The sequence below is a fragment of the Prorops nasuta genome, unplaced genomic scaffold (genome assembly GCF_024137725.1).
Source record: "Prorops nasuta isolate Cenicafe-Biocafe unplaced genomic scaffold, Cenicafe_Pnas_1.2 PNAS00013, whole genome shotgun sequence".
Taxonomy (NCBI): Eukaryota; Metazoa; Arthropoda; class Insecta; order Hymenoptera; family Bethylidae; genus Prorops; species Prorops nasuta.
In genome coordinates this window covers 3875153-3894825 of record NW_027116810.1, presented here as the reverse complement: position 1 = coordinate 3894825, position 19673 = coordinate 3875153, and the positions used below count along the sequence as shown (strand labels likewise).

The 19673-nt window shown below is 37.9% G+C and overlaps 2 protein-coding genes across 2 annotated transcripts in view; both read left to right on the top strand.

Annotated features, from left to right (window-relative positions):
• LOC136778025 (opioid-binding protein/cell adhesion molecule-like) overlaps positions 1-19673 on the top strand; it is a 1000824-nt gene that overhangs the window by 166643 nt on the left and 814508 nt on the right. The window lies entirely within an intron of this gene.
• Positions 3087-4040, top strand: LOC136778089 (uncharacterized). Its single transcript, XM_066734698.1, has 2 exons — positions 3087-3667; positions 3785-4040. Exons 1-2 carry the CDS (start codon positions 3087-3089, stop codon positions 4038-4040), a joined length of 837 nt encoding a protein of 278 aa, XP_066590795.1.

Sequence of the window (19673 nt, the reverse complement as noted above, 5' to 3'; positions counted from 1 at the left end):
ACGGTTTCGACTCAATAAGTGCCACTTTTTGCAATCCGAGATTGACTATTTGGGGTATCGTGTGGGCAAATGTGGAATTCGTCCGAGTGACTCTAATATCTCTTCTGTCGTCAACTATCCCACTCCTAGGAATAACAAAGAAATACACCGCTTTGTATGCCTAGCTAGCTATTTCAGAAAATTCATCCCGGGATTCTCAACACTAGCTAAGCCATTATATGATCTTATAAAGAAAGACGCTGCATTTAAATTTGGACCCGAGGAAACACGCATGTTCGACGCGTTGGAGATTCATTTATCAAAGAAGCCAGTATTAGCTATTTATTCTCCTCACATAGAAAGCGAACTGCACTGTGACGCTAGCTCTGCAGGATTCGGCGCGATCTTTCTTCAGAAACAGAGTGATGGAAATTTGAGACCAATATTTTATTTTAGCCAAAGAACTACTGCCGCCGAAGCTAAATATCATAGCTTCGAGTTGGAGTGTTTGGCCGTCATTTATGCGATAAAACGATTCCATGTGTATCTGTCAGGAATAAGATTTAAAATAGTCACAGATTATGATGGGTTTCGTCTTACACTGGCAAAACAAAATGTTAACATCCGTATAGCGCGTTGGGCTATGTTTCTCCAGGGTTATGACTATGAAATCGTGCATAGGGCGGGTAAACGAATGAGCCACGTCGATGCGTTGAGTCGTTGTCACGTGATCATGGTCCTAGAAGGCAGCTCTTTTGATAGAACATTATCAATTAGTCAAGACCGAGATATACAAATTTAAGCCATCCGGAAACAGTTAGAAGGCAGGGAGGATAAATTCTTCGAACTCCGTAATGGCTTAGTTTATAGAAAAGAAAAGAAGGGTCGACGGTTACTGTTCTACGTTCCGCGCTCAATGGAAGACAACGTAATACGTGCTAATCACGATGATATGGGTCATCAAGGTGTTGAGGTGGTTGCAGCTAGTATCTCTCAAGTGTACTGGTTTCCGAATCTGGCGAGAAGATTAAGGCGTATATACAAGTGCCTAAAATGTCTTGAATATTCCCCACAAAATGGCAAATTTAAAGGAGAATTACATAGCATACCTAAAGACGAAGTACCCTTCCAAACGGTTCATGTTGACCACTTGGATCCATTGGAAAAAACTAGTAAAGGGTTTAGACACATATTCCTGATAATAGAAGGGTTCACTAAATTTTGCAAATTATACCCCTGTAAACTACGGCTAGTCGCGAAGTTATTAGACATTTAAGAGATTATTTTAGAAATTACAGCAAACCCGCTCGACTAATCAGCGATAGAGGTACCGCATTTACGTCGACCGAATTCAAAACTTTTTTGAGGGAAGAATCTGTCCAGCAAATACTGATTGCAGTAGGAACGCCCCGCGCAAACGGACAAGCAGAACGAATCAATCGCGTAATCGTCCCCATGTTGGGGAAGTTATGCGACACTCCAAACAAGTGGGATTTAAGATTATATCAAGTAGAATTTAACTTAAATAATAATGTATGTAAAGCAACCGGTAACACGCCAAGTAGGCTATTATTTAGACTTGATCAACGGGGAAGAGTGGACGATAGGATTCGTGAAGCGCTAGAAGTAACTAAAAAAACCGACTTGTTAGAAGTACGAACATTAGCGAGTAAAAATATAACTAAATCTCAGGCGTATAATGAAGCCTATCACAAACGTCGAGTCAAGGCTACCCACCAATACAAGGTTGGGGATTATGTTTTAATCCGAAACATTGACACCTCTTCTGGCAATAACAAAAAACTAATACCGAAATTTAAAGGTCCGTATGTCATTAGGAGGGTGTTAGATTTTGATCGATACGTTGTAACCGATATCGATGGATATCAGTTGTCACAAACCGCATACACTGGTATTATATCACCGGATCACATGAAAATGTACCTAAAGCCATGAATGCGAATTGTTTGTTTAATACGCTAAATTGTATAATGCGCCAAAGAGAATATTTTCTTTTATTGTAACGGCCGAGGCGGCCTTTTAGTCAGAATGGCCGACTGTAAGGAGAGAGAATAAGCGCGAACAAAATATCATTCCGGCCAGCGATAGAAATGCAAAATAAGGACTCTAATTGGTCCGAGCAATCACGCGACTTACGATACCCAATCAACGCGAACCAGGATTAGCGCCGAGACAGGTGAGCTCAGGCATGGAGAAGAGATGCGAAGGCAGTCTTGTAGCGGAGCCGAATTAGTGTACACAATAAAATGGTTTGACTGAGAATCCTGACTTCTGCTTGTCCTAGCATTCCTGAAAGCTTTACAATTTTAATTAAAAAAAACAGTGAAATCCAAATGTTAAGCAAGCATAAATTATTGTTACCACGGCCAAAAATTAAAATATGGAAATAGGAAAAGAGTAACACAAAAATTACTTGCCGGGCCCGTAATATTCATGTGTAAGTCGCTATCTTGCAATAAAATCGTTGCTTTGGTAAGTTAAAAATATGGCTATTTAATATGATTGCATACAACGGGCCACCGGCAAGTAATTTTTGTGTTAATCTTTTCCTTTTTCCAAATTTTAATTTTTGGCCGTAGTAACAATGATTTATGCTCGCTTAACATTTGGATTTCACTATTCTTTTTAATTAAAATATTTTATATTACTATGTTAATCGTGCTAGATGCGACTTATGTACTTGTCGTCCCTTTTTTACAAGCGAAGATTGTTTTTTGTGGGTCTTGTATGTGTATAGAAGAAACTATACCAAAAAGTATTACACGACATCTGTGGCTGTGATTAAGAAATATGAAATATTACTATAACTAGAATTAGTGTAAAACTACCTTTGTACTTTCTCTTCTTTCTGGGAGTCCTTAGAGTGAGGACCTACCTAGACATTAAAGAAAATTGAAAACGTATAGACGCCAATTTTTTTCACCCCTCGTTCACCCATGTGCAAGTTGGACCTAGAGAAGTAAGGCATCCATAATCCTCGTGAATCGGACGGTTAAGAGGCACAACAAATTGGTGACCCCGACGTGATCGAAGAAAAAGAAAGAAAATGTGATGCCGGCTGGAACGTTTCGACACGAAATAATGGCATGGCAGTGCAACGGTCTCCGATAGGGCACACCATACCCGCGATAGGAATTAACGAGGAAGACAACCCAAGAGATCAACCTTTGGCGAGTTTTTCGGAACAAAATTCATCCGGAGACCAGGAGCCGCATTCCGAGAAGGACCAATTCACAAATTATATAAGGGAGGACTTCATCTCCGCAATTCGGAAACCGCAACTCCCGCCATTCATAAAGAACAGGCCCGATATCTGGTTCATCCTGATAGAAACTCAATTAAACTCGTGCAGAATAAATAGCGATGAAGTCAAATTCAGTGCTGCTTTGAGAGCCTTGGATTCGAAAACCCTGCAAAAACTAACTGATATTATATACTTACCTCCGGATAAGGAAAATTACAGCCAACTAAAAAAGACAGTCATCCAAAGATTGTCTGACTCGAGGCAGAAACAAATTCAAACATTGCTAAACGAGCTAGTCTCAGGAGACAAGAAACCATCCCAGCTTTTACGAGAGATGAGGAATTTGGCAGCAAGAGGCATAACGGACGACATGCTGCACACTTTATGGTTGAACAGGTTACCCAGCCAGTTAAAACCCTTACTGTTTGCATCCGACTCACGAAACTAAAAGGCATTGGCAGAAATGGCAGACCGGATGATGGAGGCCATGAACAATACATCTTACGTTATGGGAACAGCTCCTACGCCTACAATAAGTAGTGTCGATCCAAACGCAGTAATGTCTCAATTAGAAAAACGGATTGATGACCTGAAAAAAGTACTGACTTACTGCCTTACTCAAATGACTCAAAGGATGTCGAGATCGAGATCTGATCATTCAAAATCCAGACACAGGTCACGTTCGAGGACGCAAGAGAAAAGAAGCATATGCTATTATCATCAGCGTTTTAGCAGCACAGCAAAGAAATCTACTACTCCTTGCTCCTTCACAAAAACGCAGACTTCAGAAAACTAAAGAAACTGTCATCAGTTCAGGCGGTACGTAACAATCAGATGCAGCAAACACATGTCATCCACGGCACTAGCTAAGCACCGCCTACACCTACATGACGTCCGGACAAATAAAAGATTTTTAATTGACTCAGGATCAGTGGTTTCAATCATACCTGTGCCAAACGAGACGGTGAATCCAAAGAAGGGTAATCTGCAAACTCTTCGCAGTAAACAACACCCCAATCAGCACCTACGGAACAAAAATCTGGCAATAGATCTTAATCTATATAGAAAAGTTACTTGGTCTTTTATTGTGGCAAACGTCAAGGAAGCTATAATTAGGGCTGACTTTCTTACACACTACAATTTGATGGCCGACCTAAAAAACAGACAATTAATAGACACCATTAATGTTCTCACGTCAAGAGGTAGATTGCGCAAAACTGAGTGTCATAGTGTCACTATGGTGGAAGCTAGCTCACCTTATACAAACCTATTGCAACTGTTCGTGCATATAACCAAGCCATAGCAAATTCCTAACCTCAAGGCCACAGAATTTGCTCACCAAATATAAATCACTGGCCCACCTGTAACTGAAAGGCCACGTAAATTTACGGGGGAAAAGGCACTAGCAGCAAAGCCTGAAATCCAACGTCTCCTGGAGATGGGAATATGTCAGCCATCAAGCAGCCCATGGGCAAGCCCCAAACACCTAGCAAAGAAAAAAGACAACACTTGGAGACTCTGTGGTGATTACAGGAAACTCAATCATGTTGCTGTACCAGATATACACTCACCACCTACAATCCAAAGCTTGTTTACTCGGTTACATGGGTGCAAAGTTTTCTCAACAATTGATTTGGAAAATGCGTATCACCAAATACCTATGTATAAGGAAGATATCAAGAAAGCAACCATTACTACACCTTGGGGGTTATTTGAGTACGTCCCCATGTCATTTGGTCTCAAAAACGCCACTCAAGCCTTCCAAAGATTCATCGATTCAGTGCTGAGAGAATTGGACTTTGTATTCGTTTATGTTGATGACAGAATGGTATTCTCGGAATCTCAAGAACAGCATAGGGAATACCTCAGACAGTTTTTCAACAAATTGCAAGAGCATAATTTGCAAATAAACTCCAACAAGTGTAACCTGAGAAAAACAGAAATAGAATTTTTAGATTATCATATTAACAGCAAAGATTACTCACCAACAATAGAATGAGCTAAAAGATGCAGAGTTACCTAAAACCAGAAGATGTGCAGGAAGTCAGAGGATTTCTTGTGATCACAAATTATTATAGGTCGTGAATGCCAAATGCTGCTTCTTATCAGTCAATCTTAAATGAGTACCTTAAGGGATCCAAAAAGAAAGACAAAACCAAGATTCACTAGACTCAAACAGCTGAAGATGCTTTCTATAGAACAAAAAAGGCACTTGTCGAAGCTAGAGCAAATACTCACCTCTCACCAACATCTTCTCTGATACTAATCATTGATGCATCATCCACAGCAATTGGAGCAGCCCTTGAACATTATAAAGACAATGTGTACAAACCAGTTGGATTTTTCTCACGCAAGCTCAGTCAGACAAAAAGAAGGTATAGTACATATGATCATGAACTTCTGGCTATATTTGCAGCTGTCAAACACTTCAAACATCTGTTGGAATGCAGAGAACTTGCCATTAAAACGGACCACAGGCCATTAGCCTATGCCTACAAACAGAAATTAATAAAGGCATCAGATAGGCAGCTCAGACAACTAGACTACATATCTCAGTTTACCACGAACATTACATACCTGAAAGGAAAAGAAAACTCAGTTGCAGATGGTTTATCAAGAATCAACTCAATAGTGATGCCAACTATCCTTGATACTGAAACAATAAAAGAAAAACAACAAGAAGACTCAGAACTTACCAGTTTGTTACAGCAAAATTCATCACTTGTGCTCCAAGAAATCATAGTGCACCCTAATATGAAAATTTACTGTGATATAACCCATGGAATAGTGCATCCTTACATACCAAGAAGCTTAAGGAAAACAGCATTCGACATTGTACATAACCTATCACATCCTAGTCGTAGAGCTACCTCACTTAAGCTACGAGAAAAGTTTGTTTGGCCTGGCATCAGAAAGGATGCAATTCAGTGGTCCAAAGAGTGTATTGTTTGCCAGAAAGCAAAAATTCAACGACACAACAAAGCGAAACCTAACCACATTGAAGTACCGGAATCTAGATTCAACCACATACACATAAACATAATATTCCTGAGAGAGATTAATGGATTCAAATACTGCTTAATAATACTGGATCGCTTCACACGGTGGCCAGTTGTGGTTCCACTCAGGGATATACACGCAGAAACCATCACTACTGCGCTCTTTGACCATTGGATTTCACATTTCGGTACTCCTATCACCATCACGACTGATCAAGGCATTCAATTTGAATCTATACTATTCAGTGCTTCATCAAACTTTCTCGGAGCAAACAAAAATCGCACAACACCTTATCACCCACAGTCAAATGGGATAATCGAACGCTTTCACAGGCCACTCAAACCTGGTTTGATGTGTTCACTTAAACCATGGACCAGCCTTCTCTCCACTGTCTTGATCGGACTTAGAACCAGTTTGATGGAAGACATCCAAGCAACACCTGCAGAAATGGTTTAAGGAATTAATTTGAGAACACCTGGTGAGTTTTTTGTAACAAACGAAATACAAAGTGATCCTCAAAACTTCATTAAGAAGTATAGAGAGATCATGAGAACATTGAAACCAACCATAACAGCTCACCACAGCAAATCGAGAATTCTCATTCTAAAGGACTTGCAAACCTGTACACATACTTTCCTATGATGTGACTATTGTTTCGCGGCAAAAATCCTGTGATAAAACTTGCCGCGTAGAGTAAAATACAGGATACTCTATAAACGGTTTTTGGAGACAATACGATACAGCAAAAATTAATACGCGATTATCTATACATCTCTCATTGAATACTCGAAAACTAGAACTCTATGAACGATAGGTTGGGCGCCAGGTCCACTTGGACCAGTTTTCTCTATTACGTTGTTCTCTATAGTAATCTCTTATTCGACATAGCAATGGTTTTTCCCCAAAAGGCTGGGCTAGCTCGGTCCCTATCTGGATAATGGAGAGGGGTCAGGTTAGGAGAGGTTTTCGCTAAAGATGATAAGAGAATCATTAACTAATAAGGTAAAATTCGAATAAAGGAAAAAGGCACGATTTACCCAAGAAAGTTCTGAAGTTTATTAACAGAATACGCTATTTTACAATGATTGATAACCCCTCAGATACAAGTGAGAAAAACTAAAAGTCGAAATTCGTTAATAGATTGGCCCGCCATTCCAATACAATTTACGATAATTCATTAAGGGATTATAAGTATCCACTCTTCACGAAGACATACAAGCGAAATGCTATTAAAATACAAGATATGTCCCGCAAACACAAGATAACGTAAGGTGGAGATACATCAGGAAGATACAATAAGTTTTAAAGAAAAGGTGGTGAATATTGCCTATGCTCACGGCCAATCACCTATACCGTCAATTAATCGTCACAAATATCTGTTCAAACAAAACTTTACCAATCTCACACGCCTCAAAAGCGGAGAATATATTCCTCAAACGGAGAGTGAGCTGGAGACGGAATTTATGTCCAGCGACACTCAATCTTGGACTATCAATCCGTTAAACGATACAAAACTCGGGCAATTTCATCTCGGCCAGACTCTATAAATAAATCGAGAATTATGTCGAGCCTACGACAGGCAGGCCTCGACGCGCGACACCGCCAGCGATAATTAACTACAATAATAAATAATTAGTTTCTCTCCAGCTTACTTCCCGGTACTCTACTTTGAAATTTACTTCAACGATTCATCTTCTAATTCACGGCCCTGATCACACGCAAGCAAGAATTAACGGATTTTTGGCACACTACCATAAATGACTCGATATAAAGAAATTAGGCAGTTACTGGCATGGTCGACCCGAGGGAGGCACTCACCGATCCGATCGCTTTTCTATATTCTTCACCTCAAACTCTTCCTCTCGAATACGGTAGTTTCCCAAGGAAAGAGCTGGTCCGGTAGATTCGACTAGGCCCCTGGAAACGATCACAGGTCAGGTTCAGGAAGCTCCAGATTCACGACGGACTCCAACTAGTGCCAAATTTCGACTCCGAGAGCCGTACAGTGATCTCGGTACCTCACGATCATCCCCACCTAGTGATTAATAGGCTCGGATATCGATCGGATTACCGAAGTTTCCCGAGGATCCGCGATATTAGGCTACCCTCTTCTATAGCTCTTGTCTCTTCTTTCCTGTCGTCCGAAATCATTTTTGTCCGGGACGACTCTAAATATTTTCTTTGGCAGCAGTGGTAACGGGAGACGTAGGCTGAGGCTGTTCAGGAGCCAACCAAGGAATAAACGCTCTGAGAGAGCACGAGCAGGTAACAGTCCGCCTGCCCTTCGTCCAAGTCTCATCAGGTGGAGTGTCGAAAATCATTATGGGTCTGTGATGCGAGAAAGGGGAACTGCGAGATCCATCTTGCTATCATTATGCCTCAAATCGAGAGGACTTTGATTTAATTCAGGCCTAGGTGGCCTGGTGTAGCGATTGCTAGTTCTCTTTTTTACTCCTAGTTCTGTTGGATGGAGATGCGACGACAAATCTGGGTCCGAGAAGTGAGAAGGCGAGGTTGCAATGTCCATTTCGGATGATTTGGTGGTTGGTATGGTCCTTCTTCGAGTTGGCACGGCGGTAGAAAATCGGAAAGGCAGGGCCCCACCCGGGTCGGCACGACGTAGAAGCAGTTACCAATTAAAGGATGCGCCGTGTACGAAAAGAAAGCCAAAAAGCGCAACGCGATATATGACTAATTCTCACCACTTGGCGACGAGATAAACAAGTGTAATATAACGGCTAAATGAGACTTCTGACCTTTGTTGGTGGCGGGATTCCGAGATGATCCGGGAGCCACCCTTGACCTTGCCCTGTAAAACCTTAGTCTAACATGTTCGTAAATTGACAATGAAAGAGAGCCAATAATATCGGGATTAACCGTTTGCTAGTGTGTTAGATAAAACATCTACTTAAGGGAACGCAACCGAAAGGGTGAGGAAGTTCTTCATAATTACTTTTGTGACGCCACCAAGACGCTTGTATTTGGCTAGGTCACACTATATAACAGCTCTTTTGGAGGCACCATACGTGGGACCCTACACAATAGTGAAAAGAATATCAGACAAGGTTTATACTTTGGAAATCAATGGAACCTCCCAAAACATATCCGTAGAAAGACTGAAGCCTGCATATATCAGCAAATCAGACGCAGCAGAAACTGGAAACATCACAGAAGAAGAACAAGCCACACCTACTCATCGTTGAACCTCAGTGATGGATGAACCATAAAAAACCTACAAGAAAAAGAAAAACGTAACCTTTAAAAATTAACAGGTTAACTTAGGGGGGAGGGAGTGATGTGTTGTACCACGACACACACTACACCAAAATATATACTTACCTTTGTACTATAATAAAACACATCTTGTATATAGGAGAAACTATACTAAAATTTATACCACGACATCTGTGGCTGTGATTAGGAAATATGAAATGTTACTATAACTAGAATTAGAGTAAAACTACCCTTGTACTTTCTCTTCCTTCTAAGACTCCTTAAAGTCAGGACCTACCTAGACATTAAAGAAAATTGGAAGCGTATAGATGCCATTTTCTTCCATCCTTCGTTGACCCATGTGCAAGTTGGACCTAGAGAAGTAAGGCATCCATAATCCTTGTGCATCGGACGGTAAAGAGACACCACACCAGTGTGACGACACGAGCGCCACATCTACCATAGAATAAAACCAGAAGTCGGATACAAGATATCTACCTACCTCTTCCGCTATAGCTATGGCGGACGAGCCATTAGCACCTCTAGTATCTAGTCTCGAGTTTAATCGGTTACAAAGGATTATTCTTATTTTAGAAGCAAGACTGAACACTAGTCCTTAATAATTAATACAAAAGTATTTTGTTTAATAATATATTTTATTACGTGTAAAGCAAATGATACATTGAATAAAAACTATTATGGTGTGTTATAGTGAAGAATTATAATATAGTATATAATACTTACCCGAGCCATAACCGTCATAAATTTGTGACCCCGAGCAAGAATTCAAATACGTGCATCCCTCCCAACGGAAATCAACTGGCATTGCATCTCATAAAATAAAGAAGCACAAAATTGAATACAGTAAAACATGACCGAAAATACGATAGAAGAAAATACGTTAAAATTTCCGAACTATTTACTGACCTTAGATCCAGAAATTACGGATGATATAACGTGCCCAAGGACCATGCAAGCAAGCACCCCATTGAAACAAAGAGTCAAGCTTAAAAATGGCAAATACTTCCATCAAATGGATAATAACATAAATCAAAATAATTTCAACTTCAAGAGGCCAAAATTACCTACGTTGAATAAAAAAGAGCTCGACCTATAGTTCTTACTCGTGGAATCTAAGTTTCGAGCATCCAGAATCTTCGACGATGAAGATAAATTCAATGCAGTCGCACGCGCTTTGGACACGGACACTGCTATTCAGATGGCTAATGTTTTCAGAGATCCTCCTACCAAAAGCAATAAATATGATTACATTAAATGCATCGTTTTAGAAAGGTTCAAGGACAATAGAAAACCAGAGTTGAATCGTCTATTAAAAGAAATCACTTTAGGAGAGGAAAAGCCTTCAGAACTCTTGAGACAAATGAAAAATCCGGCGAGAAACGATTTTAGCGACAAAGTCATCCACGAGCTATGGCTAGAAAGACTATCAACCACCATTGCTCTATTCTTGGAAATTTCAGAGAATTTATCGTTGTCAGGAGTAGCCGAAGTAGCAGATCGCATCATGCTCAGGCTAAAGGACCAAAGTTTCATGGCTGTTTCAAACTCCTTCCACTCAAATGACGCATCAGAACTGGACCTCATTAAGCAATCCATACTACAGATGAACAAAGCCCTAAATTTTGTCCTATAAGAAGTCAAGGAGTTAAAGAGGATCAAGTATCTAGATCTAGGAATAGATCATCATCACGACCATCTCGTCAGAGGTCTGCTTCACCAAATAATCCTGGAATCTGCTGGTACCACACAAAACTTGGTACAAAGGTCAATAGATGTGAGCCAGAATGCTAATTCTCTTCATTGCTGAAAACTCAGGAAAAGTGAAGAAGCTGTCGACAATTGAGGCTTTGGGCGACAGCGATCACAGCAACAATTCTATTGTTGCAGGAAAAATTGAGCGTCGAATACACACCATGGACAGAGAAACAATGCAGAACTTCCTAATCGACTCAGAAGCCTCAGTTTCCATAATACCTGCAAAAAACAGTAAAAAAAGCAACCAAACAACTCTTGTTCTCTTCGGTGCAAATTCATCTACACTTAATACTTATAAACCAAAGTGCTGACTCCAAACTTAAACCTTCGAAGATCCTTCTCACGGAGTTTCATAGTAGCAGAAGTGGACACACCAATAATAGGAGCAGATTTTCTAGCATACTATGGACTCATTGTGGACCTAAAAAATAAACAATTGTTTGACACAAACACTTCATTAAAAATAAAAAGAAAAATACATAGCATCTCATTGTATGGTATTTCAACAATTTATCCTGATACGAATTGTTCTGATTTACTAACAGAGTACATTGATGTAACCTGGCGTTCTCAAAACTTTCACAATGACGCCAAGAAAAGTAGAATATGCACATAGAATCATAATTTCAGGACCACCTGCCACAGAGCGTCACAGAAAGTTAACTAGAGAAAAAGCAATGGCTGCAAAAAGTGAAATTCAAGACATATTAAATTAAAGGATCATAAAACATTCCAGTAGTTCCTGGGCCATACCAATACACTTGGTTAAAAAAAAGAATGGAAATTAGAGATTATGCGGGGATTACAGAAAGTTATATGAAAAAACAGAACCTGACAAATACTCACCAACTCCAATTCATAGCCTTCTTCCAATATTAAGTGGTAAAACAGTATTCTCAACCCTTGACCTTAAAAAGGCATACTATCAGGTGCCAATGAGTAAGAGTGACAAGTGTAAAACGGCCATAACCACACCATGGGGTTTGTATGAATATATGGTTATGCCGTTTGACCTAAAAAACGTATCCAAACATTTCAAAGATTTATAGATTCCATCTTTCGGGATTTAGAATTCATTTTTGTATATGCAGGGTGTATCAGCAATGATGCTCTTAATTTTAACCACATATTCTTGGGACTTATCTAAGTCGAAAAGTCCTATACTATAAGGTCCGGAAAAGCATCACTGATGAGATAAAACAATTTTAAACCGATAAATCAGGGCTTTGATTCAACGGAAAAATTACTTTAATTTTACTTTCGTTGACAGTTCTCTTTAAAATATAAAAGAAGTTTGTACTTCTCCAACGATCCGTATTTTCGTATACGTATATAAACACACGCATGCAACTACGCCTATTATTAATATTACCTCCTAATATCATACATTCTTGATCCTGGTGTTGATGAAATTCATTTTCTGCCTACTTTTAAAAGGATCCTCGACAGCATCCATTTACATAGTTGAAAAGTCTAACGAATAATACGGCGTTATTTATAGATTAATTTTCAAGTCGCTTTATCTTTTCGGTGGCGCGGCATATGAACTGCTCTAAGGTAGTCAAGACATAACTATTATATTAAAAAAGCTATTATAAGAAATTTTATATTTTTCTGTTTTTAAAAATCTTACTGTTTTATGAGATAGAGCAGTTTGCTGTGTGCATCATTGGAAGATCAAAATGACTCGGAAATAGATTTTCAAGTAAGGCCATAGTCTTCTCTGGAAATTTCAATCTAAGTGAAGAGCTTGAGAGATCCTTTTAAGAATAAATAAGCCTTTTTTCATTTTTTGAAGGAACAAGCGAAAAATTTAAGAATATTTTTTTGTTAAGGCTGTAGATTATTATTCATAGTCTTTGCATGCTCTTAGGTACTAAAAGATTTCAAAGATAAATTAGTGAATGCTTATGCTTTTCTCTTCACTGTATTACGATTTGCTAGATAAATTGTAAAATATTTCTTTTTGGTAACCATATAAACTTCTGGTCGCTATAAACTAGAATCTAACATAGCAATTGGCAAATTTTACTGGCAAGTCCATTTAGGCGGACACTATGCAAAAAGGGAAAATCTATGGGTAATCTACGACTTAAGGAAAAAGTTATTTTTAATTTTGTGGCTTGTCCCTTCATAAAATAAAAAAATGGCTAATTTATTCTTAAAGGGATCCCTCAAATTCTCCACTTAGATTGAAATTTCTAGTTGACTATGGCCTTACTTGAGAATCCATTTTCGAGTCATTTTGATTTTCCAATGATGCAGCACACTATTCTATCTCATAAATCTGAGACTTCTAAAAACAGAAAAAATACAATTTCTTATAATAGCTTTTATGATAAAATACTTATGTTTTGACTACCTTAGAGCAGTTCATATGCCGCGCCACCGAAAAGATAAAGCGATTTGAAAATTAATCAACGATAACGCCGTATTATTCTCTAGATTTTTCAACCAAATGGATGCTATCGAGGATCATTTTAAAAATAGGCAGAAAATGAATTTCATCAGCACCAGGATTAGGAATATAAAACATTAGGAGGTAATATGAATAATCGGCTTAGTTGCGTGTGTGTGTGTGTATGCGTGTACAACAATGCGGATCGTTGGAGAAGTACAATTTTTTTTTGTTTTTTGAAGGGGAACTGTCAGCGAAAGTGAAAGTAAAGTTATTTTTCCGTGAATCAAAGCCCTGATTTATCGATTTAAAATTGATTTATCTCAGTAATGATGCTTTTCCGGACCTTATAGTATAGGACTTTTCGACTGAGTTTAGTCCCAAGAATATGTGATTAAAATTAAAAGCATCATTGTTGATATACCCTGTATAGACGACATTCTGATAATGTCCAAATATTTACAAGAACATCAAAAACACTTACATGAAGTTCTCCAAAGATTAAGAGAGAATTCTTTACACATTAATGTGAGTAAGTGCATATTCTCAAAGGCAGAAGTGGATTTTCTGGATTTCACAATTATTAAAGATGGATACTCTTCAACAGATTTCAAGGTGCAGAAGATAATGGATTATCCAAAACCACCAACAGTCATCGAACTAAGAAGATTCCTAGGAATGATCAATTTTTACAGAAAATGTATCTCAGGCATGGCTAACCTTTAATTACCTCTAGATAAGTACCTGAAATCAAGCAAGAAAAATGATAAAACTGTGATATAATGGACAGAAGATACACATAAAGCATTCGATGACCTTCAAAAGAGATTAGCAGACATCACGAGAATAGCATTCCCAACAGAAAAGTATAAAATCTCTTTAAAAACTGATGCCTCACCAACAGCCACAGGAGCAGCACTGGAACAAATGGAAAATGGTATATGGATGCCATTAGGTTTTTTCTCAGGATAATTAAGCTTAACAGAGCAACGATACAGTACTTACGATAGAGAGCTCCTTGCAATATTCGCAGCTGTCAAACATTTCCAATACTTACTTGAATGCAGGCTATTACAAATTAAGACGGACCACAACCCTCTAATATATGCCTTTAAGAAAAAGATGGATAAGGTATCGAAATGGCAACGCAGACAGTTAGATTACTTTTCCCAATTCACTACGGATATCACGTACACTACCGATCGAAAGTTTAAGACTACTTGAAAAATTTGGCTGAAAAACAGTTGCTTCTTTAAACGCGTATAGCTTGATAACGAAGAAAGATACAAGAAAATTGAAAACAGCATTGGAAAGGTGACTAAATTCCGCATACGATGGAATTAGATTCATTTACGAGAAGCTTATAATTACAGAGTTGCAATTAAATAAAAGTGCTGCTAAATTTAAAAATTTTAATTTTTCATTATGTCAATTCAACCTGTTGCAGAACTTGTAATAATTTTGATAAGTATGTGAAACTTTGGTGACATAAAGCTCAAAGTTTTAGCTTTAATTTGAGCCATCACACATAACAATATTCATTGTATTTCCCTATTTTCATGACATTTTTCTGAGTGATGTTGAGAAAAATTTTTCACATAAAAACAACTGCCCAAGCATTTAAAACAATTTCAAATTGAAGAATCCGTCGATATTAACCGACTTATTCTACTTGGTTCATATTGCAATTTTATTCAATTAAAAGAAATATAATAATTGGAAATCTTCGAATTAATAAAATAGAGTTGGTTAATCATTACTCTACATTTGTTGATTTAATTTAAAAATGAATGGTGCTTTGTGTTAATTGAATAGAAGCGCAATATGAAACAAGGTGAAAAAATCGTTTAATATCGACGGATTCTTCAATTTGAAATTGTTTTAAATGCTTGGGCAGTTGTTTTTAGGTGAAAAATTTTGCTCAACATCACTCAGAAAAATGTCATGAAAATAGGGAAATACAATGAATATTGTTATGTGTGATGGCTCAAATTAAAGCTAAAACTTTGAGCTTTATGTCACCAAAGTTTCACATACTTATCAAAATTATTACAAGTTCTGCAACAGGTTGAATTGACATAATGAAAAATTAAAATTTTTAAATTTAGCAGCACTTTTATTTAATTGCAACTCTGTAATTATAAGCTTCTCGTAAATGAATCTAATTCCATCGTATGCGGAATTTAGTCACCTTTCCAATGCTGTTTTCAATTTTCTTGTATCTTTCTTCGTTATCAAGCTTTGCGCGTTTAAAGAAGCAACTGTTTTTCAGCCAAATTTTTCAAGTAGTCTTAAACTTTTGATCGGTAGTGTATGTCAAAGGAGATGATAACGTGGTAACAGATGCACTATCAAGAATTGATGTGATCAATATGCCCACAGTGATCAGTGCAGAGGTTATTCTGGAAGCACAGTTAAAAGGCAAAGAACTCATTGATTTAATAAACGAAACTACCTCAATAAATTTGCAGGAAATTGTTGTGCAATCAAATATCAAAATATTTTGTGACATCACACATAATCTTGTGAGACCATATTTACCCAAGAGATTCAGAAAGTTAGCATTTGCGGTTATTCACAACCTGTCGTATCCAAATATAAGAGCCACTTCAGATAATATCCGAGAAAAACTTGTGTGGCCTAGAATAAAAAAAGACAGTGTTAAATAGGCTCGTGAGTGTTTTTGGCTTACCAAAAATGAAAAATACGAAAACATAACAAAATTAAACCAAATTATATAGAAGTGCCTGAATCACGTTTGAACCATATTGTTAGTTAATATTCAGAAGCTGGTGATTTCTTTTTAGGTAATTTACAAACTGGATTTTTTCTTATAAACGAATAGTACATAGGTCTGCTCCCAATGACTTCTCATTTCACAATGTTCTTACGCTAACTAATAAACAGTTTTGTAACCATAGTAACAAGTAATTGATGAAGAGAGAGAAAGATCTTTTCCCCTACTCCTTTGATCCTAGCAATATGTTGTTGTTACGCTAATTTCATTAGAATCCCAAATATCGAGAAAAGAACTGAGGAAGCACATTGTATTAAATGCAACTAAATTCTGAGCATAGTTCTACCGTTGGGTTCTATAGCCTATAACGCGCCACGGCCTGCCTTTCGGCTTTCCCGTGCAATGTGGGACCCTCATGTGAACCATGGATTAATTTCCCTAACGGGGTCAATGCAGCCTCAGGATGACTTCAGTCATCCCTAGCTGGGGGGTTTGAAGCCACAGAATTCCTTAAACGATTCCGTGCTCTAAGAACCCAACCGATGCTGCTATTAACTTTACCATTTAAATTTAATAAATATTTGCTTCTTCTCGTCTTCCATTATGCAGTTTTATTTTATCATTAATACATATTCATATTGACATTATTGTGCTAAAAGAAGTGAAAGGTTTTAAATATTGCCTTACTATTATTGACAGATTTTCCAGATGGCCAGTTGCAGTTCCTCTTCGTGACATAAGTGCTGAAACAGTAGTAATTGCTTTATTCGACCATTGGATAAGTCAGTTTGGAACACCTGTTGTCATTACCTAAGACCAAGGAAGCCTATTCAAATCAATTTTATTCGACGCCTTGAAAAATTTCATTAGTGCAAAGAAGATCCATACCACAACATATCATCCACAATCGAACAGCATGATTGAACGTTTTGATAGGACCCTAAAGGCTTCACTGATGTTCTCACCGAAACCATGGCTAGTAGTTCTATCAACTGTTATGCTGGGTTTACGCACGTGCTACAAAGAAGATTTAAAAGCAGCTCCAGCAGAAATTATATATGGAACAAACTTACGAATATCAGAATTTTTTGTGCAGGAAGAACTACCATCCAACCCATAAGTCTTCATTGAGAAACATAGAGAAGTTATGCGTGGTTTAAAGCCTACAGCCACTGCACATCACAAAAAATCCAGAATGTTCATTTTGAAAGATTTACTTACGTGTAGCCATGCTTTCATTAGGTGTGACCATGTGAAGGCATCTCTGGAAGCTCCATACATTGGTCCATATGAAATCATGGAAAGAACATCTGACAGAGTTTACGAGCTGAAAATTAACGCAGTACCTCAAAACATTCCATTGGATAGGCTCAAGCCAGCTTATATTAGCAAACAAGATGAAAAAGAAGCAGCAGATGGAACAGCAACAGCAGATGACCAGCAGCATCAACTTCAATAACACTGCCAACAGTCACTAAAAACAACAATAGCCGAAAGAAAACCGGATCAGACATATTCCTCACAAAGATGCCATTCGAAGAAAATAATAAAGAGCCTGAACTTGTGCCTGTGCCAATTCATCAGTGGACTTCGACCATGGACAAACCTTTAAAAACTTATGAAAGAGCAAAACCTGTAAAACAAAAGAATAACATTACCTTCAATGTTCCGCAGGAACATTATTCAAAGGGGAGTACTTGTGGCGACACGAGCGCCACATCAACCATAGAATAAAACCAGAAGCCGGATACAAGATGTCTACCTACCTCTTCCGCTACAGTTGTGCGGACGAGCCATCAGCACCTCTATCATCTAGTCTCGAGTTTAATCAGTTACAAAGGATTATTCGTATTTTAGAAGCAAGACTAAACACTAGTCCTTAATAATTAATACAAAAGTATTCTGTCTAATAATATATTTTATTACGTGTAATGCAAATAATACATTGAATAAAAACTATTATGGTGTGTTACAGTAAAGAGTTAAAATATAGTATATAATACTTACCCGAGCGATAACCGCCATACCAGAATCTAACCGTTACCAATCCTGAATATAAAACACAATATTTTTTCGCAAAAATGTCGCCAAACCGTTTTATATAATTGTGAATATTACTAAAACTTCGATAACAGCTTTTTACATTACAATAACACTTCTCGTACATTTCATATTTATGACAAGTTTTTAAATGATTTATAAGAGCTGAAACTGAGTGGAAACTTTTCAAACATAGTGGACACAGATATAAATTCTTGAAAAGAGTATACAAATTAAATATATTACAAAATAGTAACTTGAATTATTTGTCATATCTTTTGGCGAAATCTTATCACAGAAAAGCAATTAGTGTTATGTATACAGAATATGCATACATAACCCTTACTACCATAAACATTACATTATTAATATTATTAATAATATTATCATTTAAAAACATAGTCAGTAAATCAAAACCCATTATAAATATGTTAAAATATCATTAGCCCTATTGTAAAGGAGAGATACTCCTAAAGCGATAAATTCCAAAGTGTAATACGAACCGCTTGACGCAGTTCGTTCACATTGTCGCCAAGATTAAGTCCCGACACGTTGCCAATGCACTTCGACGACAGTCGAACGTTCTAGAACAATGACGCCTTTGACCATCGGGACCCGCAAAATGTTACCGTATAAGGTAAAGTTTGACGCTGCAATTTGAGGGTAAGAGCCCCAAATGTGCAGCCCCGAAAATCAGTTCGAATCTACTGTTAAGAGGAACCAGTCGAATCTTTTAGGACCTTCAGTCCTCCTACCTTTTAGACTTTTCTAGGTAATTCTCTGCCTTTTGAGTACATTACTAACTAGCTCATAACTCTTGGATAATGAATTGTATAAAAAGAGAAATTATAATACTTCATAATAAATCTTTGCGAACGAACCACAACAAACTGGTGGCAGCGGTGAGATCCCTTGACTGGTTAAGATCAAATCTACATAAATCTTCATCCCAAGGAAAATCAAGAAAATTTTATTTCCTCGATCGACCAATCTCTACAAAGACGAACCGACGTGGATGACCATTGATACTCAACGAGACATCCGTCAACTTCGCCTTTCTTAGCAACGGAGCGACAAACCCATAACTTCGAGGTTCACCACGCACACTACATCACAACTACAAAGAAATCAACAACTGGGAACCAGCAAGACTTGCAGCCAGTTATCCAGTGAAAATGAGCTTTTGGTGAGTACGGTACCAATCATATCAGTAGCAATTTTATTTGTGAACATTGTAACCGCGAGCCTATAGCGTTCGTAGTAGT